Source organism: Pelophylax lessonae (assembly GCF_965119305.1).
Source record: "Pelophylax lessonae genome assembly, chromosome: 11".
NCBI lineage: Eukaryota > Metazoa > Chordata > Amphibia > Anura > Ranidae > Pelophylax > Pelophylax lessonae.
This window is the reverse complement of record NC_138778.1, coordinates 10,040,516-10,059,637: the sequence shown is the minus strand read 5'-3', so window position 1 is coordinate 10,059,637 and position 19,122 is coordinate 10,040,516. Positions and strand designations below refer to the sequence as shown.

Below are 19,122 nucleotides of genomic sequence, written 5' to 3'. Positions count from 1 at the left end.
TAGAATACAGTGATCAGAAAACTCCACTGCCCGACAAACAGGTGCCGAAAAAGCAGAGTCCTCCTTTAAAAAAAACCTATCTATCCTACTCTGACTATTACCTCGCTGAAAAGTGAACCCCGTGCTGTCTGGGCAGCGCTTAATGTGCGCATCTACCAGACCTGCTTCCCTAACCATTGCATTCAGGAAAAGGCTGTCATAGCCCAGCTTATCTCTGAAACCTCTCCTGTCTTTAGGCCTAGTAATGGTGTTGAAGTCACCTCCAAAGATAACCTGCTGAGCCGTAAAAAGAAAAGGCTTAATCTTTGTAAAGAGGCATTTCCTGTCCCATTTTGTCTGGGGACCATAGATGTTAATCAGGCGCAGGTCCTGCCCCCTCACAGAGACATCCAAAATCATGCATCTCCCAATCTCTACCTCAATTACCCGTCGGCATGTTACCATACCAGAAAAAAGGACCGCAACCCCGCTGTAAGGCTCGGCCGCAAGAGACCAAAAGGAGGGACCACGCTTCCACTCCTTCTTTGCCAGATGTATATCAGCCAGATTACTGAGATGGGTCTCTTGCAAAAACAAAATGTCAGCATCAAACTCGCTGAGCAAAAATAAGGCCATATGACGAGCACTCACTGATTTTAAGCTGGCAACATTAATGGTTGCCACTTTTAACGGAGTGGGAACTGCCATTAGGATAATTGAGGCAGCCGTTTCTTAGCCTGACTACTCTCTCTTCCTGGAGAACCAGTGCGCTTCAATGCACCCTGGGACTCATCATCCATAGAAGACGCCGTACTCAACGAGTCCCATTCATCGTCATCATCTGACAGGACCCCAAACTTATTTTTCAAGGGCAAAACCTTAGGACTTTGGGCAACTGAACACCTTTTTTTTTTTCTTTTGCCCTTCTTCCTTTTCTCCTCCAACCATTCCACATCATCCTTGGACAAACTGCAAATTACAGTCTCCCCACTCTTAGCCTCCCCTTCACCCCCACTCTCCCTTACCTTATCTGCCACCAGGCCAGCCTCTTCACCATTTTCCCCACTCCTCTGCATCCCCTGGTCCCCAATAGAAGCCCTGAAATGTCGAGGGGGTGGGACTGGCACTGCACTTGATGCCCCTGCATCAGCACCTCTTGCGGCCTCTGCAATTTTGGAGGACATAGACACAGAAGGATTGGACACATTCTCGGTAACTGATACATGCAAACGCACAGACTGGGGCACCACAGATTTGGAAGACACTGACACACTGGGAATTGGCACAGACTGGGAAATCACAGACTGGGAAGACACAGGCACACTAGGCAAACGCACAGACTGGGAAGACACAGGCACACTAGGCAAACGCACAGACTGGGAAGACACATGCACACTGGGCATTGGCACAGACTCAGAGGGAATCGCAGGCACCCTAGCTGCTGAGCTCTGAGCATCCTCCATGTCCAGGCGGAAGAACTCTCTCATGAGCTCAGGCTGGTTATGCATTGCCTCTGGACACTGGCTATAAGGATGCCCAACCGAATTGCACAAGTTGCACCTTATAATGTTGCAATCCTTTGCCAAATGCCCTAAATCCTGACACAGAGAGCATTTCATCACTGGACAGGAGGACGCAAAGTGCCCTTTATCCCCACATTTATTACACAGTTTTGGCTGGCCTGGATAAAAGATGGTCAGCCTGTCCCTTCCCAGGAAAGCTGAGGATGGCAGATGCTGGATGACATTATCAATAACCCTCAGTTTTAGCTGCACAGACCATCCCCCCGTCCATATTCCTCGGTCATCCATAATTTTGTGTAAGGGGCTCAGGATGTCTCCATATCTCCTCAGCCATACAGATAAATCCCCTTGTGGAATGGACTCATTGCGCACAAGAATCGTCACCATTTTAATAAGTGGCTGACGTGACACAACTTTGGGGATGAGCCCTCTCCAGTCCGGCAGGCTCCTACACACATGCTCATATTTCTCCCAAAATATGTCCAAAGACTCCGGACGGATAAAGGACAAATCATACTCATAGGAGCCGGTCGGACTGATCAGGGCGAAGATATCTTCGGGTCTAAACCCCATCTGCAGAATCTTATCAACCACAGCTCTCCTATATGGGGGAATACCTTCGCCTTCCCATCTGAGCTGAACCACATTCCTCCTTTTAAATAGTGAGGAAGATAAACCATTTCCATGCTCCCCCCTACCAGATCCTGTAGCAGCACCAGCATAGGTTTTCCTCCCAGACATACCAGTAATTACAGCATTGTCCTTAGACACAACCACACCTGCTGACAAGGAGCCTGAATCAACCCTTGCAGTCTTTGGAGCAGCAGAGACAAGACCCACCCCCTCCCCCTTCTCTAAGCACTCAGCTGCTTTCCTGGGTTCAATCACAGTTTTTTTTACTGCAGAATCCCCAACAGTTGTAGCACTACTGCTCCCAGCATCTCCTGCACCATTTTCAGGAACAACAGCTTTATCTGGGTCAGGAAAAGCCTTTGCAATGTCCGTGGTGCTCCTCTCTGCAGACACTTCAACCAAAAGCTCAAAGTTATTTTCAGTTTTCCCACCAATCGCATTTAAAGTTTTTTTAGCAGGTGCATCAGGTTGCACTGCATGCTGCAGATTGTCTATGGGTGTGGGCTGACAGCCCATAGCACTACAACCCTCAGCAAGCACATTGTCATTAAAGTTCACATCACCACCTTGCACACACACTGTACCTGCTTGCTGTGTTGTTACCTCTGCAGTGTCATGGCTGATGGTGGGATCAAACTTCCTCCTGGTTGTTGCAGGCTTCATGGTGAATGTTCCTCTCTCCACAGGTCTCTCTTTCATAGGGCGAGGAACGGTATCCATCTCCTCATCTGAGGAATCCGCAGAAAAATGTAACTTTCTTCCATCCAGAGGGGTTTCCAGCTCAGCGATGAACTCCAACATGCCAGTACCCCCCTCAACCTCCTGCTCAGATGTTCCACATTGCTGCTGCAGAGGGAGGGAGACAGAGGCCTCCGCCATTGGGGGCTCAGCAGATGTCTGAGGTGTTGAAGAGCTGGGCTCATCCTCCGGGCCCACTTTCTCACTCTCTGCTGACTCTGTCGGTACCTGCATCTCTTCACTGGCTGGGTCACTCTCCATGCTGGAAACGGTTCCTCTCCTCATACGGCTGAAACGTTCCTCATTCCTGTATTTTTCCTTAAAAGCTCCGCTACTTTCCTTCAGAGAGCTCACCAACTCTTTCTGCTTCCTCAAAGCTTGCTCCAAGTCCTTTAATTCAGGCCTCAGAGCCGGTCTCTTCTTACTGTACAGTTTGGCACAATACAACTTTTTCTTTTTAAATTCAGTTTTTAAAGCTGCCAATTTCTCCTCCTCTTTCTCAATCCTTGTCAGCTTGTCCACAATCCTCCGTCTAAAGGTAGATAGGGATTCACCCCTCCTTGGGCCGAGCTCCATGTCTTCCATAGGCTGAGGCCTAGTCTCAGGCCTATCCAGGGGGCCCCCGCCGGGGTCCTCCCCAGGATCCAGCATCCCTCCTGGGGCAGAGAAACAACTCTAGCCCCTGGCTTCTGGAAGCACACGAGCTAAGGAATCAGCAACCTCACACCTCGCTGTCAGGGAGTGGAATGGCAGTTTCCCACCATCCCTGTGCTGAGTTCCTGGGTCTGTACACCTGCTGTGCCCATTATGACGGGTTCCCACCATCCCTGTGCTGGGTTCCCGGGTCCGTACTGAGTTCCCAGGTCTGTAATAAGTTCCCAGGTCTGTACACCTGCTGTGCCCATTATGAGGGGTTCCCACCATTCCTGTGCTAAGTTCCCGGGTCTGTACACCGGCTGTGCCCATTATGAGGGGTTCCCACCATCCCTGTGCTGAGTTCCCGGGTCTTTACACCTGCTGTGCCCATTATGAGGGGTTCCCACCATCCCTGTGCTGAGCTCCCGGGTCTGTACCCCCGCTGTGCCCATTATGAGGGGTTCCCTCCATCCCTGTGCTGAGTTCCTAGGTCTGTACACCCGCTGTGCCCATTATGAGGGGTTCCCACCATCCCTGTGCTGAGTTCCCGGGTCTGTACACCTGCTGTGCCCATTATGAGGGGTTCCCACCATCCCTGTGCTGAGTTCCCTGGTCTGTACACCTGCTGTGCCCAATATGAGGGGTTTACACCATCCCTGTGCTGAGTTCCTGGGCCTATACACCTGCTGTGCCCATTATATGGGGTTCCCAACATCCCTGTACTGAGTTCCTGGGTATGTACACCAGCTATGACCATTATGTGGGGTTCCCACCATCCCTGTGCTGAGTTCCCGGGTCTGTATACCTTCTGTGCCCATTATGAGGGGTTCCCACCATCCCTGTGCTGAGTTCCTGGGTCTGTACACCTTCTGTGCCCATTATGAGGGGTTCCCTCCATCCCTGTGCTGAGTCCCTGGGTCTGTACACCTGCTTTGCCCATTATGAGGGGTTCCCCCCATCCCTGAGCTGAGTTCCTGGGTCTGTACACCTGCTGTGTCCATTATGAGGGGTTCCCACCATCCCTGTGCTGAGTTCCCGGGTCTGTACACCTGCTGTGTCCATTATGAGGGGTTCCCACCATTCCCTGTGCTGAGTTCCCGGGTCTGTACAAGCAAGTTCTTTGCTCTGCCCACCTACTGTGCCCATGATGATGGGTTCCCACCATTCTTGTGCTGTGTGCTTTTTTTTCTAACTTAAATTTCTGCTTCTATCTGCATTTCAACTCACCAGTCAGCATGAACTGATAGGCGTTGTCAGAGATGGTGAAGATGTGTGGTGGGGCCTCCTGGCGCTTCTTGCCACGATAGGCATTAACCACCTCAGGGTTGTACACGGGCAGCCACTTGTAGGGGTTAACGGTAACACAGAACAGACCAGAATATGTCTGAAATAACAAATTTTTTATATTTGTCAATTGCATCTGTGAGTTGAGAATGTCCGAGAGGGATTTAAATTGGATCCTTTAAATGACTTAAAGTGGAAATAAACCTTCGATTTAATGGCTTGATAGTTTGGTTGAGAGCACAAGCAACAGTGACAGTTATCAATCATGGCATGCCTTAAATATACCTGTCATGGGAAACTGTTAAATCAGTGATTTTAGTTCTGCTTTAGGTACTCAGGTAGATTCAATAAAAGTGCTCATGTGCTGAAGGTTTGAAGATCTTCCAGCTCCTGAGTTGGCTTCACCAGATCCGACTCACATGGCCTACAAATGTAACCATACTGTCAGAGTCTGCTGACGTATAAAAGTGGACCTGTCAGTAGCTTTGCAAGTTTGCATAAATAAATTCAGGACATGTCACAATATACAGCAAGAGCCATCCTTGAGCTCCAGTTAGGAACTTTGCCTATGCTGAGATGATGTCATCAGTCTGTTGCAGGCAGGAGGAGGCATTTCCTAAGTCTCCCCTCCACCAGTGATCAGGCTGCAGCGTTAGTAGCAAGTCCCAATGTGAGAATCTGCAGCAGAAGATGATCTGTGTGAGGCATTTTTTAACACAGTCAAGAACCAGAGGCGTAACTAGAACCTTCAGGGCCCCGATGCAAGAAACCATGAAGGGCCCCCTGAACCCCTGGCCGGGGCCCTTCCCTTCAAGCCTGGGGCTCTTCCCACTGATCCTGGGGCCCTTTACTCTCATTGCGGGACCCTTTCACAAGTTCTGCAGTGGGCTCCCTTCCTGCCATCTTGGGTCCTCCCCATGGTGGTGGAATGCCAGGTGTGACCTTTGCGATCCTGGAAGTTCACCCACTGGTGTCAGTAGTTTTTATTTTTTGGTATTTTAATTGTATTATTTTTTATCATTTTATTTTATTTTTTCCAATGTCACTGACTATGACTCTGTCCATTCAGAAAAGGAAGGAGCTGGTAAATTACATATTTACTGATCCTTTCCTGGTTCTTTATTGTGACATCCTATCTATCCAGGTGTACAGGGGAGCCACACAGGCCCCCTGGAGCATGGGGCCCAGTTGCAATTGCAACCCCTGTAGTTACGCCCCTGCCAAGAACTGCACAGGCACCAGGATTTACAAGACTGTGTCATCTCTGGGTTGGCATCTCAGCCCAGGAAGTAGATGGTGACCCTAGATGATGCCTGAACAAAATTATTATGGAACACAATTTTTTATATATTTGTATAAGTTATTAATTCCTCCATATAAGAGTTTTATAATAATATATTCACTGGAAAGATATTTTTCTAGGTTTTAATGGTAATAAAATGTATTACTTGAAGTTTTCTGGTGCATATACACTGTCAGCCACTAGGTGGCGCTTGACGTGTATACCGTATATATATAAAGAAGCCTCCTCTTGAGTCCCACTACAGCTCGAGAAAGGAGCGCGCTGTTTTGGCTTAGGCCATACAGCACATGCTCCGAAACGCGTCGCATTATTGTGATGTCACTGGCGCATCTGCGGCCCAAGGTGCGGTTCACTCCTCTCTCTCGCCCTTACTCCCCAGAAGCTGGCCTATCCACAGAGAAAGTGGAGAGAAAGCATCTTATCCATCTACCGGAAGAACCAAGACCTGCTGCCCAGGACTCACCAAGGGACTCTGGTATCATCTTTATTCAGGCTTTTGATCATGCATGGAAATGTGAGTTTTCAAGCACCTATATGTCTTAATAAATTTTGTATGGTCTACACTCTGTTTTCTCTCTTTCAATGCATCCATCTTTCTGGGGAAAAAAAGCAGATGAAGGCATTGTCGGGGAAAGTACTGTGATCTCAGTCAGTGGTAATACATACAGTGCCTTGCGAAAGTATTCGGCCCCCTTGAACTTTTCCACCTTTTGCCACATTTCAGGCTTCAAACATAAAGATATAAAACTGTAATTTTTTTTAAGAAGCAACAAGTGGGACACAATCATGAAGTGGAACGAAATTTATTGGATATTTCAAACTTTTTTAACAAATAAAAAACTGAAAAATTGGGCATGCAAAATTATTCAGCCCCCTTAAGTTAATACTTTGTAGCACCACCTTTTGCTGCGATTACAGCTGTAAGTCGCTTGGGGTATGTCTCTTTCAGTTTTTCACATCGAGAGACTGAAATTTTTGCCCATTCCTCCTTGCAAAACAGCTCAAGCTCAGTGAGGTTGGATGGAGAGCGTTTGTGAACAGCAGTTTTCAGTTCTTTCCACAGATTCTCAATTGGATTCAGGTCTGGACTTTGACTTGGCCATTCTAACACCTGGATATGTTTATTTGTGAACCATTCCATTGTAGATTTTGCTTTATGTTTTGCATCATTGTCTTGTTGGAAGACAAATCTCCGTCCCAGTCTCAGGTCTTTTGCAGACTCCATCAGGTTTTCTTCCAGAATGGTCCTGTATTTGGCTCCATCCATCTTCCCATCAATTTTACCCATCTTCCCTGTCCCAGTTGAAGAAAAGCAGGCCCAAACTATGACGCTGCCACCACCATGTTTGACAGTGGGGATGGTGTGTTCAGGGTGATGAGCTGTGTTGCTTTTACGCCAAACATAACGTTTTGCATTGTTGCCAAAAAGTTTTAGTTTATCTGACCAGAGCCCCTTCTTCCACATGTTTGGTGTCTCCCAGGTGGCTTGTGGCAAACTTTAAACAACACTTTTTATGGATATCTTTAAGAAATGGCTTTCTTCTTGCCACTCTTCCATAAAGGGCAGATTTGTGCAGTATACGACTGATTGTTGTCCTATGGACAGAGTCTCCCACCTCAGCTGTAGATCTCTGCAGTTCATCCAGAGTGATCATGGGCCTCTTGGCTGCATCTCTGATCAGTCTTCTCCTTGTATGAGCTGAAAGTTTAGAGGGACGGCCAGGTCTTCGTAGATTTGCAGTGGTCTGATACTCCTTCCATTTCAATATTATCGCTTGCACAGCGCTCCTTGGGATGTTTAAAGCTTGGGAAATCTTTTTGTATCCAAATCCAGCTTTAAACTTCTCCACAACAGTATCTCGGACCTGCCTGGTGTGTTCCTTGTTCTTCATGATGCTCTCTGCGCTTTAAACGGACCTCTGAGACTATCACAGTGCAGGTGTATTTATACGGAGACTTGATTACACACAGGTGGATTCTATTTATCATCATTAGTCATTTAGGTCAACATTGGATCATTCAGAGATCCTCACTGAACTTCTGGAGAGAGTTTGCTGCACTGAAAGTAAAGGGGCTGAATAATTTTGCACGCCCAATTTTTCAGTTTTTTATTTGTTAACAAAGTTTGAAATATCCAATAAATTTCATTCCACTTCATGATTGTGTCCCACTTGTTGTTGATTCTTCACAAAAAATTACAGTTTTATATCTTTATGTTTGAAGCCTGAAATGTGGCAAAAGGTCGCAAAGTTCAAGAGGGCCGAATATTTTCGCAAGGCACTGTATCTGTATATGTGTCACATTACTTAGGGGGCTTTTTTTTTTTTTAAATGTCACTGGACGAATGTCACAAACATTCACCCACCTGTCATAAATTATCCCTGTATTTTGTCTAATTCAATTAATTTATATGATTGTCCATTCCATCTAGGGGCCATAATGCGGTGTCAGTAAATCAGGAAAATACTGCATTATGGCCAATAGATGGAGCCAACAATTATAAGAAATAAATATAGTAGGCACATTTCAGTCATTATTTGTGACGGCCGGCCAGGGTCCACTTTAATGAGTTGCAGCAAGCAGCCATTAGACGTAGCGAGCGGATAACGTGATCTCACCGTCATCTACAGTCAGATCTGAGATGTTGGATTTATATGTGTCAGCCAGGTGATATTTGGGATGGTTACTTCATTTTTTCACATTTTCTATATACAGAGATACACAGAGTTTTCATGACCACATGAGAATGCTGGCTGTCTGACAAGAAACGGTAGGTGGGAACTTACATAGATCATCCAAGCTTTATATCGATCCTTCAGATTGTACAATACAGCCGGCTCGTTCAGGTGAGTCAACATCGCCATGTCCTCAATCTTATCGAACTTGGGAGGATTCATTGGGAACACATTTTCTGGTTTTACTGTGACCGTCTGATGTATAAAAAAAGAAAGGAGAGAGAGAAATAGGGGGGATGGGGGAAAGAGAAAAGGGGGGGGGAAGAGAGAGTGATGAAGGGAAAAGGAGAGAGAGAGAGAGAGGGAGAGTGGGGGGAGTGAAAGGAGATAAAGAGAAAGGGAGGGCAAGGGAGAGAGAGGAATGAGGAGTGAGGGAGAGAGGAAGGGAGGGCGAGGGAGAGAAACGGAGGGCAGGGGTAGAGATAAAGGCAGGGTAAGGGTTAGAGAGAAAGTAAGGGAGGGCAAGGGACGGACAGGAGGGGCGAGGGAGAAAGGGGAAGGGAGGACAAGGGAGAGTGAAGAGGAGAGAGTGATGGAGAGTGAGAAAGGGAGGGTGAGAGAGAGCAATAAAGGATAGGCAGGGGGAGAGAGAAGAAGGGAGAACAAGTGAGAGAGAGGATGGGAGGACAAGGGAGAGACAGGACAAGGGAGAGAGAGAACAGGAGGCAAGGGAGAGACAATAAGGGAGGACAAGGGAAAGAGAGGAAAAGCGGGCGAGGGAGAGAAAGGAAGGGAGCGCAGGGGGAGAGAGGAAGGGAGGACCAGGGAGAGAGAGCATGAGAGGACGAGAGAGAGAGAAAGAGAAAGAGAAAGGGAGGGCAAGGGAAAGATAGGAAGAGAGGACAAGGGAGAGAGAGAAAGGGATGGCAAGGGAGAGACAATAAGGGAGGACAAGGGAAAGAGAGGAAAAGCGGGCAAGGGAGAAAGAGGAAGGGAAGGACAAAGGAAAGAGAGGAAGGGAGGACAAGGGAGAGAGAGAAAAAGAGAGTGAGGGGAGAAAGGAAATGAGGTTGAAGGAGGAGAGGATGGGAGGACAAGGGAAAGAGAGGGAGAGAGAGAGGAAGAGGACAAGGGGAAGAGAGGAAGGAGGACGAGGGGAGAGAGGAAGGGAGGGTGAGGGGAGAGAGAGGATGGGAGGACAAGGGAGAGAGAGAGGAAGAGGACAAGGGGAAGAGAGGAAGGAGGACAAGGGAGAGAGAGAAAAGGAGGACGAGGGGAAGAGAGGAAGGGAGGGTGAGGGGAGAGAGAGAATGGGAGGACAAGGGAGAGAGAGGAAGGCAGGGTGAGAGGAGAGAATAAGGGAGGGCAAGGGGAGAGAGGAAGGGAAGAAAGGATAGAGAGAGGAGGGGAGGGTGAGAAAGAAAGAGAAAGGGAGGGTGAGGGGAGAGAGAGAGTGTAATCATAGAGGGAAAGACAGCAGGGAAGGGAGAGAGAGAGGAAGAGGACAAGGGGAAGAGAGGAAGGGAGGACAAGAGAGAGAGAGGAAAGGAGGACGAGAGGAGAGAGGAAGGGAGGGTGAGGGGAGAGAGAGGAAGGGAAGACAAGAGAGAGAGGAGGAGAGGGTGAGAAAGAGTGAGGAAGGGAGGACAAGGGACAGAGAGGAAGGAAGAACAAGGGAGAAAGTGGAAGGGAGGGCAGGGGGTAGGTAGAAAAGCAGGGCAGGGAGTAGAGAGAAAGGGAGGACATGGGAAAGAGAAAAAGGGAGGGTGGATGGGAGAGTGATAGTGAAAGAGAGCAGGGAAGGGAGAGAGAGTGGGAAAGAGTGGGTGAGGAGGAGAGAAAAGGGGGGGGGGGAGGTGAGTGGGTAAGGGTTGAGTGAGAACAAGGGAAAAGAGAGAAGGGGGAGAAAAAAAAAGGAATGGATAGGAGGATAGAGAAAGGAAGGGTTGGGGAAGTAGGAGAGGGAGAGAGAGAGAGAGAGTGAGAGAGAGAGAGAGAGAGAGAGAGAGAGAGAGAGAGAGAGACAAAGAGGGAGAGTGGGAATTGAGGGAGAAAGGGAAGACGAGAGGATAAGGGGAGATAGAGAGAGGGTGTGGAAGAGAGAAAAGGGCGGGGGGGAGTGGGTAAGGGTAGAGTGGGAACAAGGGAAGGGAGAGAAGGGGGAGAAAAAAAAGGAATGGATAGGAGGATAGAGAAAGGAAGGGTTGCGGAAGTAGGAGAGAGAGAGAGAGAGAGAGACAAAGAGGGAGAGTGGGGATTGAGGGAGAAAGGGAAGACAAGAGGATAAGGGGAGATAGAGAGAGGGTGTGGGGAGGGGGAGGTTAAAATAGTGAGATAATACAAGACCTCTCCAAAATATTTGTAACAATTTGACTGTATAGTAGCAGAAAGAAAATAATAAAAGGAAGAGCTGGAGGACAGCAGGATAGACCAAGTTCTGCAAATATTACAATTAAACTGATATCAGATCTGATCATTCAGCTTGTCCTGCCCCCATAGAGCGCTTACTGGCATCAAGGTATTAAAAACCAATGCAACATTTATACCCCCCACTCCCAGTCATTCATATGAAATTATATTTCTTTTTAACTTTTAAGCCAAATAGACTTTTCAATAGGAAGCAAACAGATACATTTTTCTTCTGCAGACAGCTGGTCAGGATTTCCCAGAATCCTCCTCTGCACTGGTTGTGGTTAGCATCTGCCTCATGCAGCCTGAGGTCAGATGACATGCAGTCTGTGGTATAAGGTATGGCATCTCAGCCTTTCTCAAACTTTTTAGCCCAGAGGAACCCCTAAAATGGTTTATTAGGTCTTAGGGAGCCCTTACTAAAACCAATTCATCAGGGTCAGTGGGAAAAATGCCCCTTACATTGGTGGTACGTAGAAAAAATACAACCATTACAATGGCGGTCACAATACCCCCCCTTAACCACTTAAGCCCCGGAAGATTTTACCCCCTTCCTGACCAGGGGGTATTTTGCGATTCGGCACTGCATGACTTTAACGGACAATTGCGCGGTCGTGCGACGCTGTACCCAAATGAAATTGACGTCCTTTTTTTCCCACAAACAGAGCTTTCTTTTGGCGGTATTTGATCACCTGTTCAATTTTTTTGATCATGCGCTATAAACAAAAAAAATAGCGACAATTTTGCAAAAATAACAATATTTTTCACATTTTTTATATGAAATTCCCCAAAAAAATGTAAAAATCAAATTTTTTTAACATTTTAGGCCAATTTGTTTTCTGCTACATATGTTTGGTAAAAAAAAATTGTAAAAAGCGTATTTTGATTGGTTTGCACAAAAGTTATTGCGTTTACTAACTAAGGGAAAGATTTTTGTCATTTTTGTTGTTTTTTTTTAACGAGTAATGGCGGCGATCTGCGATTTTTTTTTTGCGGGACTGCGACATTGCGGCGGACAGATCGGACCCTTGACTGACATTTTTGACACTTTTGGGGGTACCAGTGACATTTCTACAGTAATCAGTGCTATACATATGCACTGTTACTGTAAAAATGACACTGGCAGGGAAGGGGTTAACTTTATTGGAGAAGGAGGGGTTAAGTGTGTCCCTAGGGGCATGCTTCTAACTGTGTAGGGGCGTGGCTTTTCATGTAACAGCAGAGATCTACGATCCTACATAGCAGGACCGTATGATCTCTGCTGTTACACAAGGGAGAGTGACAGGTGGCTTTGTTTACACTAGCCGCCTGCCTTTCTCCCTCTGTAACTGACGATCGCGAGTGACCGGCGGACATCGGGTCCGCCAGTCACACGCGGGGGGATCAGAGTGAGCGATCAGGGACGGGGGCGCAACTCCGGCGGCGTGTTCTCGCCCCCTATTGGCTCGCAGGTGAGTGACGTACCCATACGTCACTTTGCCTGCACGGGGCTGACCACCGCAGTATATGTACTTGCGGCGGTCGGCAAGCGGTTTTAAAGACTGCTAATATAGGATCATTGGTGTCATCATCATGCCATGCTGCTGGCTTTGCAAGTGGTGTTGACCCTGAAACTATGCAGGGATTATCAAGTGGGAGGTCAATCAGCCACAACTCAAGGAACTCCTTACAACCTCCGGAGGAACCCTAGTTGAGAACGGCTGCCATAGACAGTAAGGTATTTTTTCTTTTAACAGAAAAGGATGCTGTTGACCCTGAATATGCGCTGGGTTGTTCTGTAGTCTGTCTAAAATAGAAATAAATTTAGCAAAGTTGGTACTTCATAAAACTGTTCAGTACAGAAGACATTTCTATAATGAATCCTGGGTGACATACAGCATTAATGGCCTCTGGCATCACCTACCTTGCCTTCCTCAGTTTCCACAGTGGTTTTTCCAGCCTCAGTGCTTTTAATCTTTCCCTTGATGTACTCCACATTGGGGTCAGTAACAAAGCAGTAGGTCTTTGCATCGAAAGGCTGGTTCTGGGCCTCAATCCGCTCTTTTTCAGGCTTTCGGAGAAAAGGAGCCGCCACCCCATAGGCCTTCATCTCCTGGTCACTACTCATGGTGGCAGCTGGAAGGAGAGGGAGGGTGAGAAGGTTCTAAGACAGCATACAGAATGAGAACCCTAAGCGTCATTGAGTCATTGATCTAGGATCCTTAAGTGTGTCATTGTTCTGGACCACAAATGTCAGCATGTCATATGTCCCCCAAGTCTCAATGGCTCACTGTTCTAGGACCCCAAGGGTCAGTTTTTCTTTATTCTACCTGTGTTTCAGTGTGTCATTTTTCTGGACCCCAAGTGTCAGCGTGTATTTGTTCCACCAGCAAGTATCAGAGAGTCATTGTAATAGGACCCCCATATTTCAATGTGTCGTTGTTCTGAAACACCCAACTGTATGTTAGTGAGTACATACCTAAGTGCTATGTCATTATCAGCAGGGGCTGACTGGCAACTTTTGGCCCAGGGGGCAAGTACAAACCAGAGGCCCATGGTGCAGCCCCCCTCCCAATCTCTCTCTTCCTGGCCTCCTCCTAACCCCCATTCCTGCCTGAAGCTCCGCTCCAGGTACTCTCTACTGATCGAATCCAGGTTCCCCACCTGGGGCAGTTGGGGGGAGCTGGGACAACTCTGTCAGGGCTGGCTGGGGGGAGGAGAGTCTCCAATGGGGCATGGAACTGGCCTCTGCTCAGACACAGTTTACACCACCCATGCTGGGGGGTCTGCGTATTTTCCGTGTCTTCATCCCACACTCAGTAGGTCAGCGGTGGGGACTTCTTACTTCTCTTCATCAGGAATCCTTTAGTTATGTCTGTGGCAGAAGCAGTGCAGCCTTTTGGGGGGCATCAGAGCAGCCCAGGGGGCAATTGCCCCCCTGCCTCCTGGGCCAGTCCTCCCCTGATTATCAGGGACCTAATCCGGTGTCTGTAGATTGTATCATTTGTGTTCATTCTGAGACTGCCAAAGATCAGTTTGTCACTGTTCTGGGCCCACAAGTGTCAGTGTTATGCTGCTGGGACTCCCAGGTGTCAGTGTGTCATTGTCCTGGGATCCCACAATGTCAGTGTGTCATTGTTCTGTACCCCCCCTTAAGTGTCAGAGCGCCATTGTTCTGTAGCCCCCCAAGTGTTAGTGTGTCATTGTTCTGGACTCCAAAGTGTCATTGTTCTGGACTCCAAAGTATCATTGTTCTGGATCCCCCATGGACAGCATGCCATTGTTCATGGACTCCCTTTGTCAGTGTGTCAACTTTTTGGGACCCCCAAATGTCAGTGTCATTGTTCTGGGACCCCCAGGTATCAGCATATCATTGTGTTAGGACCTCCAAATGCCAGCGTGTCATTGTTTTGGATAACGAGGACTTCCTCCCAATTATTGATGAGTCATTGTTTTGGGATCCCAGAGTGTCCATGTTCTGGTCCGTGTCCATGTTCTGGAACAATGTTTTGACCCTCCGAAGTGTTTGTGTGTCATTGCTCTGGACCCCAAGTGGCAGTTTGTGATTGTCTCAGGACCCTCAAGACTCAGTGTGTAATGTTCTATGACCTCCAATGGTTAGTGTGTCATTGTTTTGGGATCCCCCCCAGTGTCAGCATGTCTATGTTCTTGTACCTCCAGTTGTCAGTATGTCATTGTTTTGGGATCCCCCCCCCCCAGTGTCTTTGTGTCATTGTTCTGGGATCCCCCCCCCCCCCCAGTGTGTCACTGATCTTTGACCCCCATGACTCAGTGTGTCAGTGTTCTCCAGCCTCCAACCCCCCAGTATCAGTTTATCATTATTCTCGGATGCCCAAGTCTCAATGTGTCTTTGTTCTCAAGGGGCAGGAGCATAAAAAGTTGCCCCCCCCCCATCACTATACAGAGAAAAACAGTCACCAAGTAGAGAGATGTGCATAATATACTCTAATTCCATCCTGCGCTGTCAGCATTGAGGGGTTCTTATGGCTTGCCAGTTTCATTGTGATGACACAATGATTAGACAGAAGACAGTTCTGAGGTCTTCATCATGTCTGCAGAATGTGAAGCACTCAGTTTATTGAGAACTTGTAAGACCCGAGTGCTATTTCAGTATCGGAGACCTAATCTGCTATCTGTACATTGCTAGCTGCCAATCCCATATCATCTGCGATCGTCCTGGGACTCCCAAGTATCAGCGTATGATTTTTCTTGGAGTTCCAAGTGTCAATGTGTCATTGTTAGGGGACCATGAAGTGTCAATGTGTCATTTTTCTGGAACCCCCAAGTGTCAATGTGTCATTATTTTGAACCCTAAATGTCAGTGGGTCATTGTTCTGGAACCCCCAAGTATCAGTGTATATGTGTTCTGGAACCCCCACGTCTCAATGTGTCATTGTTAGGGGACCATGAAGTGTCAATGTGGTATTGTTCTGGACCATCAAGTGTCAATGTGTCATTTTTCTCTAACCCCCAAGTGTCAGTGTGCCATTATTTTGAACCCTAAATGTCAGTGGGTCATTGTTCTGGAACCCCCAAGTATCAGTGTATATGCTTTCTGGAACCCCCACGTCTCAATGTGTCATTGTTTTGCTGACCTCCAGCTGTCAGTATGTAATTGTTCTGACATTCATAATGACATTCATTAGTATAATATGATCACAAACCCAACACACCAGGATAAAGCTGGCCATATGTGGGCTGAATGAAAAAAATAACAGAATTTCTCTATTAATGCAAAGAAAGTAGATGGAGGAATCTCCCTGCTGAGACATTGACGGTAGCTCTCGCTATTGTAAAAATACATTGATCAGTGGCAGCGATCAGGAAAAGTTTTCCAACTTGTCATCACAGGCATTAAAAAGCACTTACCTTAGTTATCCAATCAACGGCTAAGAAAGACAGATGGGACCCTGAGAAAGAAGAGAGGGAAAACTTCAGGATCTCACAGAAAGATAAAATGGGGGGGGGGGGTTGATCAAGAGAAAATCCCCTACCTGGACTCACCCCTTGTCCTTCTTTGTATTATCCTTTAAACCTAATCATGCTCCCCCCCCCCCCCCCCCACAATGGTGTCTCTATTGCATTGGCCATGCTAAAATTTATTTTGTTCTGCCAATAAAACGTATTCCATTTTAAGAGGAGAGAGATGGGGGTTGGGGTGGAAGATGAGCAACAGGGGGGGGGGGGGGGAGGAGAGGGGTGAGAGGAGAGAGCAGGGGAAGAAAAGAGAGAGAGAGGAGGAGAGAGACAGAAAGAAGTGGGGGGGGGGAGACAGGAGAGGAGGAGAAAGACAGAAAGAAGGAGGAACAGAGAGTGAAAGAGAGAGGGGGGAGAGAGAGAGGGGTGAGAGAAGAGAGAGACTATAGGAGAGAGACAGAAGAGGGGGGAGTGGAAAGGAGAAGAAAGACAGAAAGAAGGAGGAGGAAGAGAGAGTGAAAAAGAGAGGAGGAAGAGGGCAGAGAGATGAGGGGGGGGGGGATGAGAGAAGAGAGCAGGGGGAGAAAAGAGAGAGAGAGGAGGAGAGAGACAGAAAGAAGTGGGGGGAGAGAGAGGATAGGAGGAGAAAGACAAAAAGAAGGAGGAAGAGAGAGTGAAAGAGAGGGGGGAGAGAGAGAGGGAGAGAGAAGAGGGGGGAGAGAGAGAGGGAGAGAGAAGAGGGGGGAGAGAGGGGGAGGGATGAGAGAAGAGGGGGGAGAGAGAGAGGGAGAGAGAAGAGGGGGGAGAGAGGGGGAGGGATGAGAGAAGAGAGAGACTGGAGGAGAGAGACCAAAAGAAGAGGGTGAAGAGAGCGACAGAAAGAATGAGGATGAGAGAGTGAAAGAAAGAGGAGAAGGGGGAAGAGAAGAGGGAAAAGGGGGAGATAACACAACAGAGGGGTGGGAGAAGAGAGCAGGGGGCGAGAAGAGAGGTGACAGGAGGAGAGAGACAGAAGGAAGGGGAGGAAGAGAAGATAGACAGGAGGAAAGCAACAGAAAGAAGTTAGAATAGAGAGTGAAAGACAGAGGAGGAGGGGGGGGGATATAAGAGAGAGAGACAGGAGGAGAGCAACAGAGAAAAGGAGGGAAGAGAAGAGAAGAGAGAAGAGGAGGAGAGCCACAGAGAGGAGGGAGAGTGAAAGGAGCGGAGAAGAGAGAGGAGAGGGGTGAGAGAAGAAAACGGGAGGAGAAGAGAGAGACAGAAGGATAGAAAGAGGGGGGGGGTGAAGTGAGAGAGGATGAGAGACAGAATGGGGGGGGATAAGAGGAGAGAGAAGGGGGGGCAGAGAGGGGAGCGGGTTGTAGAGAGAGAGAGAGAACAGACAGAAATAAGGAGAAGAGAGGGGAAAGAAGGGGAAGGGGGAAAAGAGTCTAAAAGGAGAGGGGGAGAAGGGGAGAGCAGAGAGGGGAGAGCACGAGGGCGAGAGAGGAGAAGAGAAAGAAAAGGGGGAGAGCCAAAAAAAAAGGGAAGAGAGAGTGGAAGCATGGGTAGAGAGGGGGGAGAAGGTGAGAGAGAGAGGAGAGAAGGAGGATAGAGGAGGGAGACATAGAAAAAGAGGAGAAAGAGGGGAGAAGAGGGATAGAGGAGGGAGAGTTAGAAAGAAAGAGGAGAAAGCCAGGGGGAGAGAAAGTTAAGGGAGGAATGGGGGGGGGGGGGAGAAAGGAAGTAGATAGTGAGAAGAGGGGGGGGGGCGGGACAGAATGAGCAGAGAGGGCAAGAGAGAGAGGGCAGGTGGGGTATAGAGGAGATTAGAATATACAAACACTGACAGCTCAATTGGTGTTAGTGCTGAAAGGAGTTCTAGACAGTTAAGCAGGATATAACAAAAGTAACCAGCCTGCTGGCAGATCTTTGCACCCATCATTCCCATCAGTGATTGCTTCCTCCCTGAAGTTGGTGTCACACATATTGGTTCTATGAGGATCAGTCCATCTTGAAGTAAAGTTGGATATCTGGCAGTATATTCCCCCTTAGCTCAGGTCTAAGTTTCCCAAATTACTTACTGTATGGCGCAGTGCAGGCAGCCCCCAGGAACGGAGATAATGCGCTTTTATAATGGCCAACAATAATCCTTCGGTTGATCCCCCGTCTATAATTGGAATTGGATCCGGCTGCTCCCGGGTCTTTTTTTTTTTTTTTCTTTACAACTTAAATATAGCAGTGATGTCTTGTCTGTATTTTGTTTCCAGCTCGGGACTTGGCTGAGGTATAAGGATAAGGCTGGTCACCTCCTCCTCACATGAGATCTGGCTGCAGGACAGGTGGGCTCCATCTGCCCCCTCCTGAGATCCTAGAAATGCTGCTGGAGTACTACAACACCCAGCATGCACTAGTCAGATAACATCCATCTCCATAGGACCACATTATATAGAGGTGGGTGGCAGTGGCGGCTGGTGCTCAAAATTTTTGGGGGGGCGCAAAAAGAAAAATGTAAAAAGAAAAATGTAATAGGTATTGCTTCGCGGCAAAAAACGCGGTAAAAAAATTGCATGACTTTGAGGTCATGGTACAGGCATGGCACAGGTGATGGTATAGGCATGGCACAGGTGATGGTATAGGCATGGCACAGGTGATGGCATAGGCATGGCACAGGTGATGGCACAGGTGATGGCATAGGCATGGCACAGGTGATGGCATAGGCATGGCACAGGTGATGGCATAGGCATGGCACAGGTGATGGCACAGGTGATGGCATAGGCATGGCAAAAAATTTTGGGGGGGCGCAAAAAGAAAAATGTAAAAAGAAAAATGTAATAGGTATTGCTTCGCGGCAAAAAACGCGGTAAAAAAAATGCATGACTTTGAGGTCATGGTACAGGCATGGCACAGGTGATGGTATAGGCATGGCACATGTGATGGTATAGGCATGGCACAGGTGATGGTATAGGCATGGCACAGGTGATGGCATAGGCATGGCACAGGTGATGGCACAGGTGATGACATAGGCATGACACAGGTGATGGCA

General features: G+C 47.9%; 1 protein-coding gene across 1 annotated transcript in view; it reads right to left on the bottom strand.

The window, feature by feature from the left end:
• LOC309567091 (myosin-3) overlaps positions 1 to 13,291 on the bottom strand; it is a 76,948-nt gene extending 63,657 nt beyond the window's left edge. Inside the window, exons 1-3 of the mRNA XM_082272415.1 lie at positions 13,084 to 13,291; positions 8,883 to 9,026; positions 4,737 to 4,893 (exon numbers count right to left, since the gene is read on the bottom strand). Of these exons, the coding sequence (XP_082128541.1) occupies positions 4,737 to 4,893; positions 8,883 to 9,026; positions 13,084 to 13,287 (505 nt within the window). The 5' untranslated portion in view covers positions 13,288 to 13,291. The remainder of the gene's footprint in view (positions 1 to 4,736; positions 4,894 to 8,882; positions 9,027 to 13,083) is intronic.
• Positions 13,292 to 19,122: the final 5,831 nt, after the last annotated feature.